The sequence below is a fragment of the Bos indicus x Bos taurus genome, chromosome 7 (assembly GCF_003369695.1).
Source record: "Bos indicus x Bos taurus breed Angus x Brahman F1 hybrid chromosome 7, Bos_hybrid_MaternalHap_v2.0, whole genome shotgun sequence".
NCBI lineage: Eukaryota > Metazoa > Chordata > Mammalia > Artiodactyla > Bovidae > Bos > Bos indicus x Bos taurus.
Window position 1 is genome coordinate 95,194,703 of NC_040082.1, and position 13,267 is coordinate 95,207,969.

At 53.5% G+C, this 13,267-nt stretch overlaps 1 protein-coding gene across 3 annotated transcripts in view; it reads right to left on the minus strand.

The window, feature by feature from the left end:
• The window catches only part of CARM1 (coactivator associated arginine methyltransferase 1), a 43,133-nt gene that overhangs the window by 4,878 nt on the left and 24,988 nt on the right, over positions 1-13,267 (minus strand). For all 3 annotated transcript variants that reach the window (XM_027547706.1, XM_027547705.1, XM_027547704.1), the window contains exons 2-8: positions 12,123-12,248; positions 10,098-10,204; positions 9,083-9,187; positions 6,433-6,543; positions 5,169-5,346; positions 3,216-3,306; positions 2,955-3,036 (exon numbers count right to left, since the gene is read on the minus strand). In XM_027547706.1, the coding sequence (XP_027403507.1) occupies positions 2,955-3,036; positions 3,216-3,306; positions 5,169-5,346; positions 6,433-6,543; positions 9,083-9,187; positions 10,098-10,204; positions 12,123-12,248 (800 nt within the window). The remainder of the gene's footprint in view (positions 1-2,954; positions 3,037-3,215; positions 3,307-5,168; positions 5,347-6,432; positions 6,544-9,082; positions 9,188-10,097; positions 10,205-12,122; positions 12,249-13,267) is intronic.

The window sequence follows — 13,267 nt, forward strand, 5'->3', positions numbered from 1 at the left end:
TAAGCCAGACGCTAAAGAGATTGGTAAATTTCAAATGACACTAATTCTTGCTGGAAAGTTTCAGAAAATAGTTTCTTTTCAAAAAATGCTGTTTATATTAACATATAATGGGTTTTACTGTCATCCTTTAATGTACATTCTTAAATTTCTTGAGTTTAGTTTTTAACACCAATAGATATTGGCAGTATATCAGTCAATACAGCACATATTTAGGACTTTCCTAGTGGTCCGGTGGCTAAGAATCCACTTGCCAATGCAGGGACCGGGTTTGACCCCTGGTCTGGGAAGATTCCACACACTGCAGGGCAACTAAAGCCTGTGCGCCACTGCTGAAGCCCAAGTGACCTAGACCCAGTGCTCCGCAACAAGAGAAGCCACTGCAGTGAGAAGCCACGCACAGCAACCACAGAGTACCCCCTGCTCTCCACAACTCAAGTCCACAGCAGTGAAGACCCAGCACAGCCAAAAATAATAAAAACTAAATTTAATTGTTTTAAAAAAAAATATATATATATATAACACACATTTACAAAAGTTCTTTGGGATCCTACATTTTTATGAATGTAAAAGTGTCCTGAGTTGAAAGTGTTTGAGAACTGCTGCCTTACAGGGAAGCTAGCAATATGGCAACAAAGTAGAATTGAAGAGCAGCCTCCAAATATCTTAAATGCTTCACAGGACCAAGGTGCTACATCCTTATGGCTACTTGCCTGAATAAAAACAAATCCTTGGAAAGAAAACTATCCTCTCAGATCAGATCAGATCAGTCGCTCAGTCGTGTTCGACTCTTTGTGACCCCATGAATCGCAGCACACCAGGCCTCCCTGTCCATCACCAACTCCTGGAGTTCACTGAGACTCATATCCATCGAGTCAGCCATGCCATCCAGCCATCTCATCCTCTGTCGTCCCCTTTTCCTCCTGCCCCCAATCCCTCCGAGCATCAGAGTCTTTTCCAATGAGTCAACTCTATCCTCTAGAGCCTCTATAATTTTTCGTTCTGACACTTAAGGACCAGGCACACGAAGAGACAGAACAAAGAACCAAACCAAGAGAAGAAAGAGCAGAAATACATTTCCCACTTATCCTCCAGATACCACAAGTGACCAGAGACTTATATTTAACACGTTCAAGGAAGAAGAGGGAACAAATTTCAGAGAACTGAAATAGAAAATAAGCAAGGTGAAACTCTAGAACTGAAATTTTACAAAATCAGGGAGGGAGTGTTGGATGAGCAATCAAAAGGAACTACCAACTTCTAGTTGTAAGATAAAATAAGTACCAGTAATGTAATGTACAATGTGATAAATACAATTAACTCTGCAATACATATGAAAGTTGTTATGAGATTAAATCCTGAGAGCTCGTATCACAAGAAAATGTTTTGTTTTGTTTTTTTTTTCCAAAGAAAAACCAAGAACAAACTCAGATGAGACATAGTGTCGAGAAGATTGAAACTGGGATACAGATAAGGAGACAGTGTAAAAATTATGCAATTAATTGGGAGAAAAAAGAGGGAAAAATACAGAAAAGAGTAAAGAGTATAAGAATCATTTGAGATGTGGCGAAAAGGTCTCATATACACATTATCAGGGAACCAAGAGAAGAAACATGGGGCAGAGGTCATGTTTAAAGTGATGCTGTCCTCGAGTCTTGCAAAACTAGTGAAAGACAATCGGGAGTGGGTGGGGGGATAATATGTACCTTATTAAGACAAAAGGAAGTAAGAAAAGAGGTAAAAAGAAAGAAGGGTCAGGATAAATTAAAAAAAAATAGTATGATGACAGATTTATAGACATAAAGACCAGTAATTACATTAAATATAAATAATCTAAACATGCTAATTAAAAGACAAAAACCATCAATCTGGTTAAAGAACAAAACTCAAATGCATGCTATTTACATGAGATAAACCTTAATAAGGTTATAAAACGGTTGAAAGTATAAGGATGGAAAAATATGTATCGTATAAAGATTAATCAAAGAAAGCCTGAGTAGCTAAACTATTATCAGAAAAAAATAGACTTTAAGGCAACAGTATTACTAGACATTTTTAAAGTAAAGACACTTTTTATAGTTACAAAAGGATCAATCCAACAGGAACATATAAAAATAATCCTAAACCTATATGCACCTAATAACAGTAATGTAAAAAAAAAATCAGGCAAAAACTATCAGAGCTACACGGAAAAATAAATCTACAATCAGTAATAGAAAAGGCAAACAAAAAAATCAGTAGAGACAGAGAAGACTTGACCAACATGATTAACAAATGTGACTGAACTGGTATTAATGTAACAATGTACTCAACAAGTGATTGGTACACATTTTCTCAAGGAAGTACACAGGGGACATAAACCGAGAACACACACTGGGCATAAGGCAACTCGGAACAAATTTCAAAGGACTGAACTCACACAGTCTATGTTCTCTGAACACAGAAAAACTAAGACAGAACAACACATTGATTATTCTATACTTTGAGAGGAAGAAAGATTGAAAAGATGTATATATTTGTACATGCACGTTTAGGTATAAGAGCTCTAAAAGATCTACAACAAGACTGTTTGCCTCTAAGAAAGAGAACTGTGTGTTAGGGTACAGAAGTGGGAGGTCTCCACTTTTGTACTTTTTTGATTTTTGAACCATGCGTCTATATATCAGTTCAAAAATCTCAATAATTAAAGTCAATCGAACAGAATCAGTTCATCAAGGATCAATGCATCTGATAACAAGTACTGCATGCTGTGAGCTAAGTACTCTACATGCCTTGCTACTTTATTCCCAACATCCCCGTGTGAGAGCTCCCTGCAGGGGCAGAAACTCAGAGCTTCAGTGGCTTCCCTCGCACTGCACAGCTTGCACAGGCCTGACAAGAAAGCTTCTCTCCTGTCACCCCAGATGAGGGCCACGCCCAGCACTAACTCCAGGAGTGCCCTGGGTGCCCCCACTCACCACCACAGGCTGCCGGAAATACTCGTCCACTGCAGCACCTCGGAGGGCTGACAGGTCCACTCCGTGGAAGGATGGCTGGTACCTGCAGAAAGCGCCCGCCCCCCATGGCAAGGTCACCAGCAGCAGGAGACAGGCGGGCCAGACTGCCTTCTCTCCCAGTTGGCCCTCATCCAGCCCGTCTTTTAGGTCCTATGAAGGATAAGGAATGAGAGAGAGGCGGGGCTGTCCCCAAGGAGGCAGGACACCAAGGAGCACACTCACCAGAAGTTGGCCTTGGTGAACTGCTCCATGTAGAGCTGCTCGTCCGTGAAGGGTGCCAGGTGGACATCACCAATGGTGGGGAACATGTTTCCTGGGAGTGGGGGCAGGGAGGGGTGCTGGCATCAGGGTGGGACATCCAGCAGGGCCTGGCAGAGACTCAGAGGGCCCCAGAACACCAACTCTGGGCTTTCCCAGCCCCTCACTCACTCACACACTCTCGCATCCATGCAGTGCAGAGGCACCGAGCGCCTGCTCTGCCAGAGGCCACAGAATACTTGACATCTACCTCCTCACTGAACCTGGACAGCTAGCCAGGGAAGCAGGAAGACCTAGCCTTCCAAGGGCTGGGAGACAGGATGGCACCTGCCAGGGCCTCAGGGGTCCTGCTCCATCAGCTGGACGGTGTCTCTGGGACCGGTGTGCAGTGGGGAAAACAAAGCCAAGTGCTCTGGACAGGGCGAGGGTGAGCCCCAGGCCATGCCATCACGGCCTCAGCAGAATCCCCTTGCACAGGCCTCTGCCAGGCAGGGTGGGCCACATGCATGGCCTGAAATGGGGGGGTGGGGTGAGGCCTCCATCTGTTGACTCGAGGAACAGACGGGTGAGTCAGAGCCAGCGGGAGGACAGTCAGGGCTCAGGAGCTCTTGCCTACTTCAGAGTCTGGGGCCTCCAGTCACCTGGCCTCCAGATGTGGGGCTCCCTCCCTCCTTTTGTCCGAGGAGGCACCAGGAATCTGCCTGCCTTCAGCTGCAGCCATGGGGTGGGGAAGGCGAGGTGCTCTCTGGCCCAGAGGCCACAAGCCAGGCCGCCTGCCCCTGGAGCATCATGGGCAAGTGCCCCACCTTGCCTGAAGGTAGCTGAAGAGCAATTATGGGGGTTGGGGGGAGTTCCCCTTAATGCTCTCAAAGAGCTCCCTGAGATGGAACCAAGCCACACTAATGCAGGCTGAGGGGAGGGGGCTGGGCAGGCTGCCTGACCAGTGGGGTGAGTGTGCAGCTGCCCACAGAACCCCAGGAGACCACGCTCTGCTGGGGCCACCACTGCTTGTCAACCCAACTCCACTCCCCCCAAACCCTCCTACCCCAGCCAGCATGGCCCACCACGCTGCAGGGCCAAGCACGAGAAGAGCAGGTAGAGGACAAGCCTCGGGGCAGCCTGGCTGCCCATACACCTGGAGAGCAGGACAGAGCTGTGGGGAACCGCGGCCACCTCCCCTCTCCCCGCAGCCCAGTTCCTGCCCCTACAGGGCCCGCAGGTACACTGGCCTCCACGCTCTGCCCTGGCCACGGTCATCCTGTACCACAAAAACACACACACAACCCCTTTCCTGTACAAAAACACGCAGATGGAGACATGTGCCAGAGGTAAGCAGAGAATGGACACAGCAGCAGATGTGCATGGCCAAGTGCAGACCCGACCTCAGTGACACAGGGGTCAACAGGAACCCAGAGATCCCAGAGCACAGATGGGCTGGTACAGTGACACAGAGGTCACACAGCTGCATCCCAGTGCCAAGAACCCCCACCCCACTCACACACACACACCACCCCCCACACCCCCCACTGCCTCCTGGCCCTGAGGAGTTAAGGGCTCTGTGAGGCCGAGGGCAAGTCTATAAGGCTAGAGACAAAGATGCCAGGGTGGCTCCTCAGGGAAGGTGCCGGCAGAAACCAACTCTGGCTCTGACCACAGACCAGCTGGACACTGTCCCCCGAGGGCACAAGACGCCAAGGCAGCCCAACAAGTAGCCTCATTTGGGGCCCAGTCAGCTGGGGCTGGGTCAGGGTAGGGAATGGGCGTGAAGGCCCTGATGCCCTTGGCACCCAGGCTGCCAGCGCAGGCCCGCGGGGTGCTGCGGCACCCCTGGACTGACCCAGCGACAGCCTGGCGCCCCCCCGTAGGGGCCCTGGGGCCCCCGACCCAAGCAACGGCCATGCCAGCAGGGACACTCACCGCCAGGGCGCAGGTACTTCTTGGCGTGGAGGTAGCTCTCAAGCATGCGCTCATTGAAGAGCATGTAGCCCATGGGCTCCGAAATAATGATGTCCACTTGCTCGGGCAGCGAGACCTCCTCCACCTTCCCAGGGATGACCACGATGCGGTCGGTGAGGTTGTTACTTTTCACCAAGACCTGAGGGTGGGCAGGTCACAGGGGTCACGGGGGTCCTCTTGGGGAGGGCCTCAGTCCACACTCGCCCACCAGATCCCCCACTACCTCGCTGGTAAGCATGCTGACTGCAGCTGTGAACAGCCTTGGCCCGTCAGGAGGTCGCTGCGGCCCCACCCATCTCGGGCCGGCCCTCCTGCAGCTTCCCAGCCCCTACTGTCACCTTGGGTACGAGGACAAGCAGGCCTGGCTAGGGCCAAACGTCAGCTTGGACACACCTTCCGACCCAGCGATCCCAGTGCTGGGTGGTGTGCACTGCAGACGTACCCTCACCACAAGAGGGGATGCGGGTACGAAGCCTCGGGGCGGCACTGGTTTGTGCTGTAGACCGAGAATCGGCCTCAGCGTCAACTACAGCCTACACACAGCAGTCCAGCCAGGCAAAGGGATGCTTGGCAACCACTAGAGAGAGTGATGAAGCTCTTCACACGACAGATGCAACCCAGATGCACCATAAGCAGAGCAAAGCCAGGAGCCAGACGGTGGCGTGGATGTTCGTGTGGGAGGGGGCGGGTGGAGAGCCCAAGGGGGCTCATGGGGCTTCTGTGTTCGTATCTCTCCCTCTGCTGGGAAGTCTAGGTGGTTGGGAGCTGGAGGTGGGGGAGGGAGCCATCCCCACCATTTGATTTTGTAGTTTTTAGGCGTTAAACTCTGAATGAAGGCTTCGGTGCCAAGCAACATAAACCAACAAAATGAACTCCTGTTGTCCATCTTTCAAGGGGGGCTCAGAGAGATGGGCGGCTTGCCGGGGGCCAGGATCCCACCCTGGTCTGTGTGACTGCACAGTCCTGCCCCAAAGACCTGAACCACCCATGAACCTGGTGGGCAACCACTCATCACGCAAGAGAGACTCTCTGAGGCCCAGAGAGCCCCTGCCCCTGAAACTACTCAGTTTGGGGGACAAGAGACCCAAGTAGAGAGCGACGTCCCCAGGCTTCCCTAGATCCAAGGGTCAGGCCTCCCCTGGGTTCCTGACCGGCTGGCTTCCCCAGGTTGAACAGGCCCAGAGTTGGGGGACGAGGACAGGCCAGAGTCCCAGCGGGCACTGACCTCGGCGTGCTGGGCCATGGTGCTGGCCTCCACTGCATAGATCTTTCTCGCTCCAGCCTGGGCAGCAAAAAACGACAGGATCCCAGAGCCGCAGCCAACGTCGAGAACAATCTGGGGGAGGAGGGGGCGGTGAGGACAAGCTAGCAGTGAAGGGATACAACAGTAAGGATGGGGGTGTCAGGGGCGCTCACTCCCTGCAGGCCCACCCACCCACCCGCTGAGCCCGCCCCCGCCCCGCAGCCTGCTGTGCCTCTGCACGGCCAGCTGCCCTGAGCCTGCTCCCAGTGGGAGCCTGCGGTCTGGATCCAGAGGTGGCAGGAGGGGAGCTTCTGCTTCTGAGCACAGTGGGGATGTCAGAACCAGTACCCTCTCTGAGATCCAATTCAAGAAGGCATGGCCTGGGCCATCTATGGGGCGTGTGGGAGTGAGGGCTCACTAGGTCAGGACACCTCTGAGCCCTGCAGGCAGCAGGACCACTCGGACACAGGGCTGACCGGCCCGGCCCACACAGCCAGCAGAAAGTGGCAGCCCCCGACCCCAGGCCCTACAGGGTATCCCCACAACCTGAGAGGAGACCTGGGAACGGTTCCCACATGGGTACCCTCTTCAGGGCTGCCGGGCTCCACAGCACAGGCTCTCGGAGTCCAGGCCACAGCATGGTGGGCTACCCCATATTCTGGATTCATCTGACTGCCACCACGTGAGCAGAAAGCTGGGATAAACGGGTCTGCTGGTGACGCACATGAGCTAAAGGAGACCCACTCTGGGCGTGGGGGTGGGCATAGGTTGAGTGCCTGACAGAGACGCTGGTGCTGTTGGCGGGTGAGGGGGGTGGACCGTGAGTGCCTCTCAGAGCTCTAGATGAACAAGGAAATGGATCTGCATGCTGGAGGAGCTGGAAGGGGCTTCGCTGAAGGAACTTGGGCTTCCCAGGCCACGAGCGCTGCCCCAGTGTGGCCCATGCCCGCTGCCAGGACACACAGATGGCTGCCATGTTGAGGACAACTCCTCCTCAGGCTGCGGGGGCTCAGGTCCTGGGCCAGGGGTGGGCGGGAGGTGGGGGTGCTCAGTGATGGGAGGGGATTCTCAGCAATGGTGGGGGGGGGCATGACCTAGGTGCTGGACAAGGTGGATCCAGGTGAATCACGTGGAGAGAACCACAAACGTCCGTATGGCAAGGGAAAATAAACTCCAGAGGACTTTCCTGGTAGCTAAGAGTCCGTGCTCCTAATGCAGGGGGCCCTGGTTCAATCCCTGCTCAGGGAACTGGATCCCACATATTGCAACTAAGACCTGGCACAGCCAAAAAAAAATTAAAAAAAAAAAAAAGCAGGGCGGGGGGGAGCGGGGACAAACTCTAAGCTACAGGAAGAGAAAGGAATCAACTTTCCCCTCTGAATATATATATAATCTGGTCTCTTTTTAATCATGCGCGTATAGTTGACTCTTGAACAACACAGGAGCCTGGGATGCCAACACTCTTTCCCAGTAGAAAATCTGAGTATAACCAGACAGTGGACCCTCCATGTCCATGGCTCCACATCTATGGATTCAACCAACTGTGGATCGTGTAGCATGGTTGCTCATATCCATCAAAAGCAGCCTGTGGGTAAGTGGACCAGTGCAGGTCAAGCACGTGCTGTTCCAGGGTCAGCAGTACCAGTGAGTAACAGTACAAAGATTTTAAAAGGAACTAGGGAAGGGACTAGATTCCATTTCGTCCATGTAACTTAATAGCACGTGCCAAGACACAACATTAGGTGGGGGAAAAGTATTTTGTAGGAAGTGAATGTGGCGTACAATCCTATTTTGTGTGTGGTTTAGTTGCTAACTCGTGTCCAACTCTTTTGACCCCATGGACTATAGCCTGCCAGGCTCCTCTATCCAATTCTCCAGGATTCTCCAGGCAAGAATACTGGAGTGGGTTGCCATTTCCTTCTCCATGTTTTATATATATATATTTTTTAAAAGATTATAATCCAGGACCGGACATGGGAGGGAGTTTCAAAAGGGAGAGGTTATATGTATACCTATGGCTGATTCATGTTGAGGTTTGACAGAAAACAAGAAAATTTTGTAAAGCAATTATCCTTCAATACAAAAAATAAACTAAAAAGAAAAAACTCAAAAAAAAAAAAAAAAAGATTATAACCTGAGGGACCTCCCTGGTGGTCCAGTGGCCACGACTCCGTGCCCCCAGTGCAGGGTGCCCGGGTTCGATCCCTGGTCAGGGAACTAGATCCCACATGCGACAACCTAAAAAAAAAATAGTTCCCACACACTAAAACAAAAAGCCTGTGTGTCTCAAGTAAGACCTGGCCCAGTCAAATAAATAAAGAAATATTTTTTTTAAAAAAGATTATAACTCTAAAATATATATATATATGCTAATATAGATATACGCAAGGGGAAACATCTGAAGAGGGCTTTATTGTTGGCAGTGGCTGTTTTAGAGGGAAATGACAGGGGCCTTTTGTTCCCATCTGATACATACCAGGCTTCTACAAAAAGTAGATTTTGCTTCTACAGTCCGAGGAAAGAAAAGACAAAATCAATGAGCAAAGAAGAAAGAGAAGAGGCCACTGAGGCAGCGAGGCACGAGCGCAGCCTGAGGGCAAGGAGAGGGGGCAGACGTGGCCTGGCGGCTCACCTTGTCCTTGAAGTCTGTGTGGTTCTGTAGGATGGCGCGCTGGTAGGTGCCCGTCCGCACATAGTCCTGCATCATGTTCTGCTGCTGGGACAGGTAGCCATAAAACTGGAACAGAGACAGGCCAATGGCACAGGGCACGCAGCCGGCAGACGGCCGAGGCCCCGGCTGACCCTGCGACAGAGGAAGGTCGGCTTCGGGCAGAGATCAACCTGGGGAGGCCGCACCCCTCTCCGCAGCCAGCTGCTCCGGGGTAGCGGGAAGCTGGAGGCGGCCCCCGTTGGTGGGGGGTGCACCACGACCATCACTGCGGCCAAAGGATGCAGCTGGATGGCGCCTGGGCCCCGGAAGCCACCCAGAACTCAGACACGCCAAAGGCGGGGTTCTGCAATCGAGGGCCACCTGCCCCATCTCAGGGGACCCAAAGAAGCGGAGGAGCAGGTCAAACAGGGCCCTAGGGCTCAGAGCGCCAGGCAGGTGAGGTGCTGCGGGGTCTCTCTGTAAGACAACCAGGCGGTCGGGAGGCAGCGTGGCACCTGGGCCGGGGCAGCAGGCAGACCTGGCTTCCCATCTTGGCTCTGTTGCATAATAGCTGTGTGACTTGGAGCAAGTCACTTAACCTCTCTGAGCCTCAGTTTTCTCATCTGTAAAATGGGGACAACAATAGTACTTACCTCCTAGAGCTACTGGGAGGGTTTCAAGTGCTTCCGTACGCTCAAAGCGCTGGAGCCAGTGCCTGGCATGCCCTCCGTGCTCAGGACACAGTAACTGTGATATCATTACTCAGAAGGCCTGTGAACCTGAGCTTCATCTGGACTCAAATCCTTCCAACAACCCTTCTAGGCAGGCACTGGCATCTCTGTTTCACAGATGAGGAAACCGAGGCCCAAGCAAGCACAGGACACTCGTCTAGGGTTACTCATTGAGCAAGTGGCAGAGCCAGGACAGGAACCCAGATGCCACGCAGCCTCCAGGAACCAGCAAGGGCAGCAGGCTGGCCCAAGCGCCATGTACCCACCTGGAAATACTGCACAGCTGAAGACTCCTCTGTGCGCTCGCTGAATACCGACCGCTCCAAGGTGTGGCCTCGGCAGGTCTTCAGGATGTTATAGAAGGAGCAGAAATCTGGAAGGGGGAGGCCAGGTCATGACAGCCCATGCAGGGGCAGGGAGTTTGGTCTAGGTGTGCACCTGACTTTTCTACCTTGAGCATGAGTGATCTGAAAATCCCCACCCCTGAAATGTTGAAATTTAAGGAAATGACAAAGGACAGCCACATGGGCCACGTGGTGGCTGCCATGGGAGAAGGCAGGTGTCAAGGGGGCTGCGCTCCTTGAGGCTGGTGGGAGCGGGCCCAGGTGCAGATCTGCCAAAGGGCAGCTCGGCCAAAGCTCTCAAAGAGTAACCCGGGCATCAGATCTCTAGGATCTACCCCAGTAAAGAAGCACAGGTCCACCCACAGCACCTGGCAGTGTCTGTGGGTGGCAAATGGACACAGGGACACCACCCCAGTGTCCAGTCAGAGGGGACTGGAGGGACTGCAGGGGACACTGAGCAGCACATCAGAGGACCAGTCACCAGCAGTCGGCAGAGCCAGATATTATGCAGATGAACTGCGATTACCAACGTGAAATACCGACCACAAACTTGTATCAAGAAAAAGAAACAAAATCAAATCATGAAGACAGGTGGTACTGTGGGGGCTGGGGGAGAAGGAAGGGGGAGTGAATGTTTACTGGGGATGGAGTTTCGGTTTAGGAAGAAGAAAGAGTCCTGGCAATGGATCGGGGGAAGGGTGCACTGCTGTGTGAACGTGCTGTAACAGCTCTGGAGTCCAGACACTTGAAAGTGGTTGCTGGTAAATTTTTTGCGTATTTTAACAAAGTGAACTAGAAGACGGTATCTTTAAAATACACAGTGTGGGGAAATAGAGACAGTTCCGGAGCTGGACAGCGGTGACGGAAGGTGCTCTCCGGAGCTGGACAGCGGTGACGGAAGGCGCTCTGCTGCTGAAATGTACGCTCAGAAAGGGTTAACATGGTAAAATGGTTATGTGTCGTTGACCACGATTTAAGAAACTGACAGGATGTAAGGGCAAAAAATTAGAATGCAACTATCCACAGAACAGAAAAAAGACAAGGGGATTTATACCATGAACATCTACTGATAACCCTGGTGCTGTTTCTGTAACTTATTTCTTAAACAGTGAACTGGGATTGGTTTTGTAAGAAGGAACTGGGGTGGAGCCTAAGAATGCTTCCCGTGGGAGGTGGGCAGTTACCTGGCTGCCTTCTCCCGACCTGGCCAGCTCCCAGCTCTGAAGCCGGGCCACACGAAGCTAGGCAGTCCTGAGGGTCTGGGCCGGGGACGTCTCCCCACTCCGTCAGAGGCACTGAGACAGGTAAGGGGGTTCTGGGATCACAGTGGGTGGCTGTGGACAGATGGCTTCCCCACTCTGGGCTCTCCCACCCCAGCCCCTGCACTGACCATCAGGCTCACTGATTACAGCTCTACAAGGACCAAGCCCAGCCGCTGGACCTTCCAGGGGTCTCCAGCCTGGGGCCACCTCTCAGCACCATTCGACTGGGGCTCCTCAAGTCCAGCAGTAACCTTGCGTGTCCCCCAGATGGGTCTGCCTGGACCCCTCCAGCATCTCCTCTGCACTTGGACCTCTGGACCTCGCCCCACCCTATCCACTGCTGCAGCTGGGCCCCTGACCCCCACCTGAGGGGCCCCTCCAAGAGGCCTGGGGTGTGGCTGGGAGGTCAGGACGGGCCTCCCAGAGGAGCGGACACAGGAGCTGAGCCCAGAAGGACCCAAAGGAGCCGGTGAGGTCCGGGGCAGTGTCCAGGCAGCAAGAACATACTCTTCTTACTGTGGACAAATTTCTGTTGGGGAATACTTCTGATGTGGATGGGTCATTCGCTGGGTCAGATGAACCGGTTCTGATTCACCCCAGCTCCAGGTGCCCCCCAGCCATGCTGGGAGCCTAGGACCCCCAGTTCTGGGCACCCCACGAGCCGCGGGGCAGAAGGGACACATACCGCTGGGTGTGGCGAACTGGAGGAGGACGCTGTTGCAGCCCAGGGTGATGATGAATGACTGCTTGCCCACCCGGCTGCACTCCGTCTCCCGGGACACCGAGCACTTGAACACACACACGTCTTCATCTGTGAGGGGAGGGAGGTGGGCGTGAGCTGGCAGGTCCCAGGGCCACACTTCCATGTCCTCACGGTCCCCCAACCTCTCCCCCCGAAGTGCTCCGTGTGCCCTGCCTGCCCGGCCCACACTGAGGATGAGGCAGTGGCCTGTGAGCATCCCTGGCGGGGACCTAGGACGCACTCTATCCAGCGGGAGAGGACAGTGGTTCACAGGGCGACCAGGGTTGAGGTGGGGGGAGGAGGTGCATAGGTACAGAGGGGGCCCAGCGGGGTGCACACCTCTGCCGGGATGTTCCCTCCCGGGGCACCTCCTGGCACCAAACCCCACGTCGCCCTGAGGTGGGAAGACACAGGGGAGCAAAGGGCAATCTGGCAGGGTCAGAGGGTCCTGGGAACGCAGCAGGGTGCCCCGGGTCCAGATGAGGGGGCTGGGCCTTCCTTCGCCAGCCCGTGTGTGTCATGTAGGGGCATCTTCATAGCCGAGCAGGGGTGGGTGGGAGTCAAGAATCCCCGTGGCGCCTCTGCTTCCTCCAGCTGAGCCCTTCTCCTTGAATTTTTTTTTTTTTCCAGCACTGTGGGATCTTAGTTCTCCAACCAGGGATTGAACCTAGGGACACAGCAGTGAAAGTGCCAAGTCCTAACCACTGGAGCCCCCACCAGGGAAGTCCCCTTCTTGCATGTATGGGGAGTGTGGCCACGGGAGCTGGACAGCCTGCATTCACGCCCCACCTACGCCACTGAGGTGGCACCCGGGCAGATTTGAGTTCTCGGTTTTCTCATCTGTCAAGCAGAACTAACGGTGGGCAGGGGTCAGACGCAACACACAGACAGGAAGCGCTGCATCCCTGTGCCCGCCACTATCGGTTACTGGCCATTCGCTCAAAAAGCGTGGGGCGCTCCACCTCAGCCAGTGAGGCACCGCATCACCAGGAGACAAAGTGACCCGATGCTGTGGCCCGGATATGGGGCAGTGGGACAGAACCCTGGGCCCATCACCAGGGGACAACAGACAGTGCCAGCTCACAGGG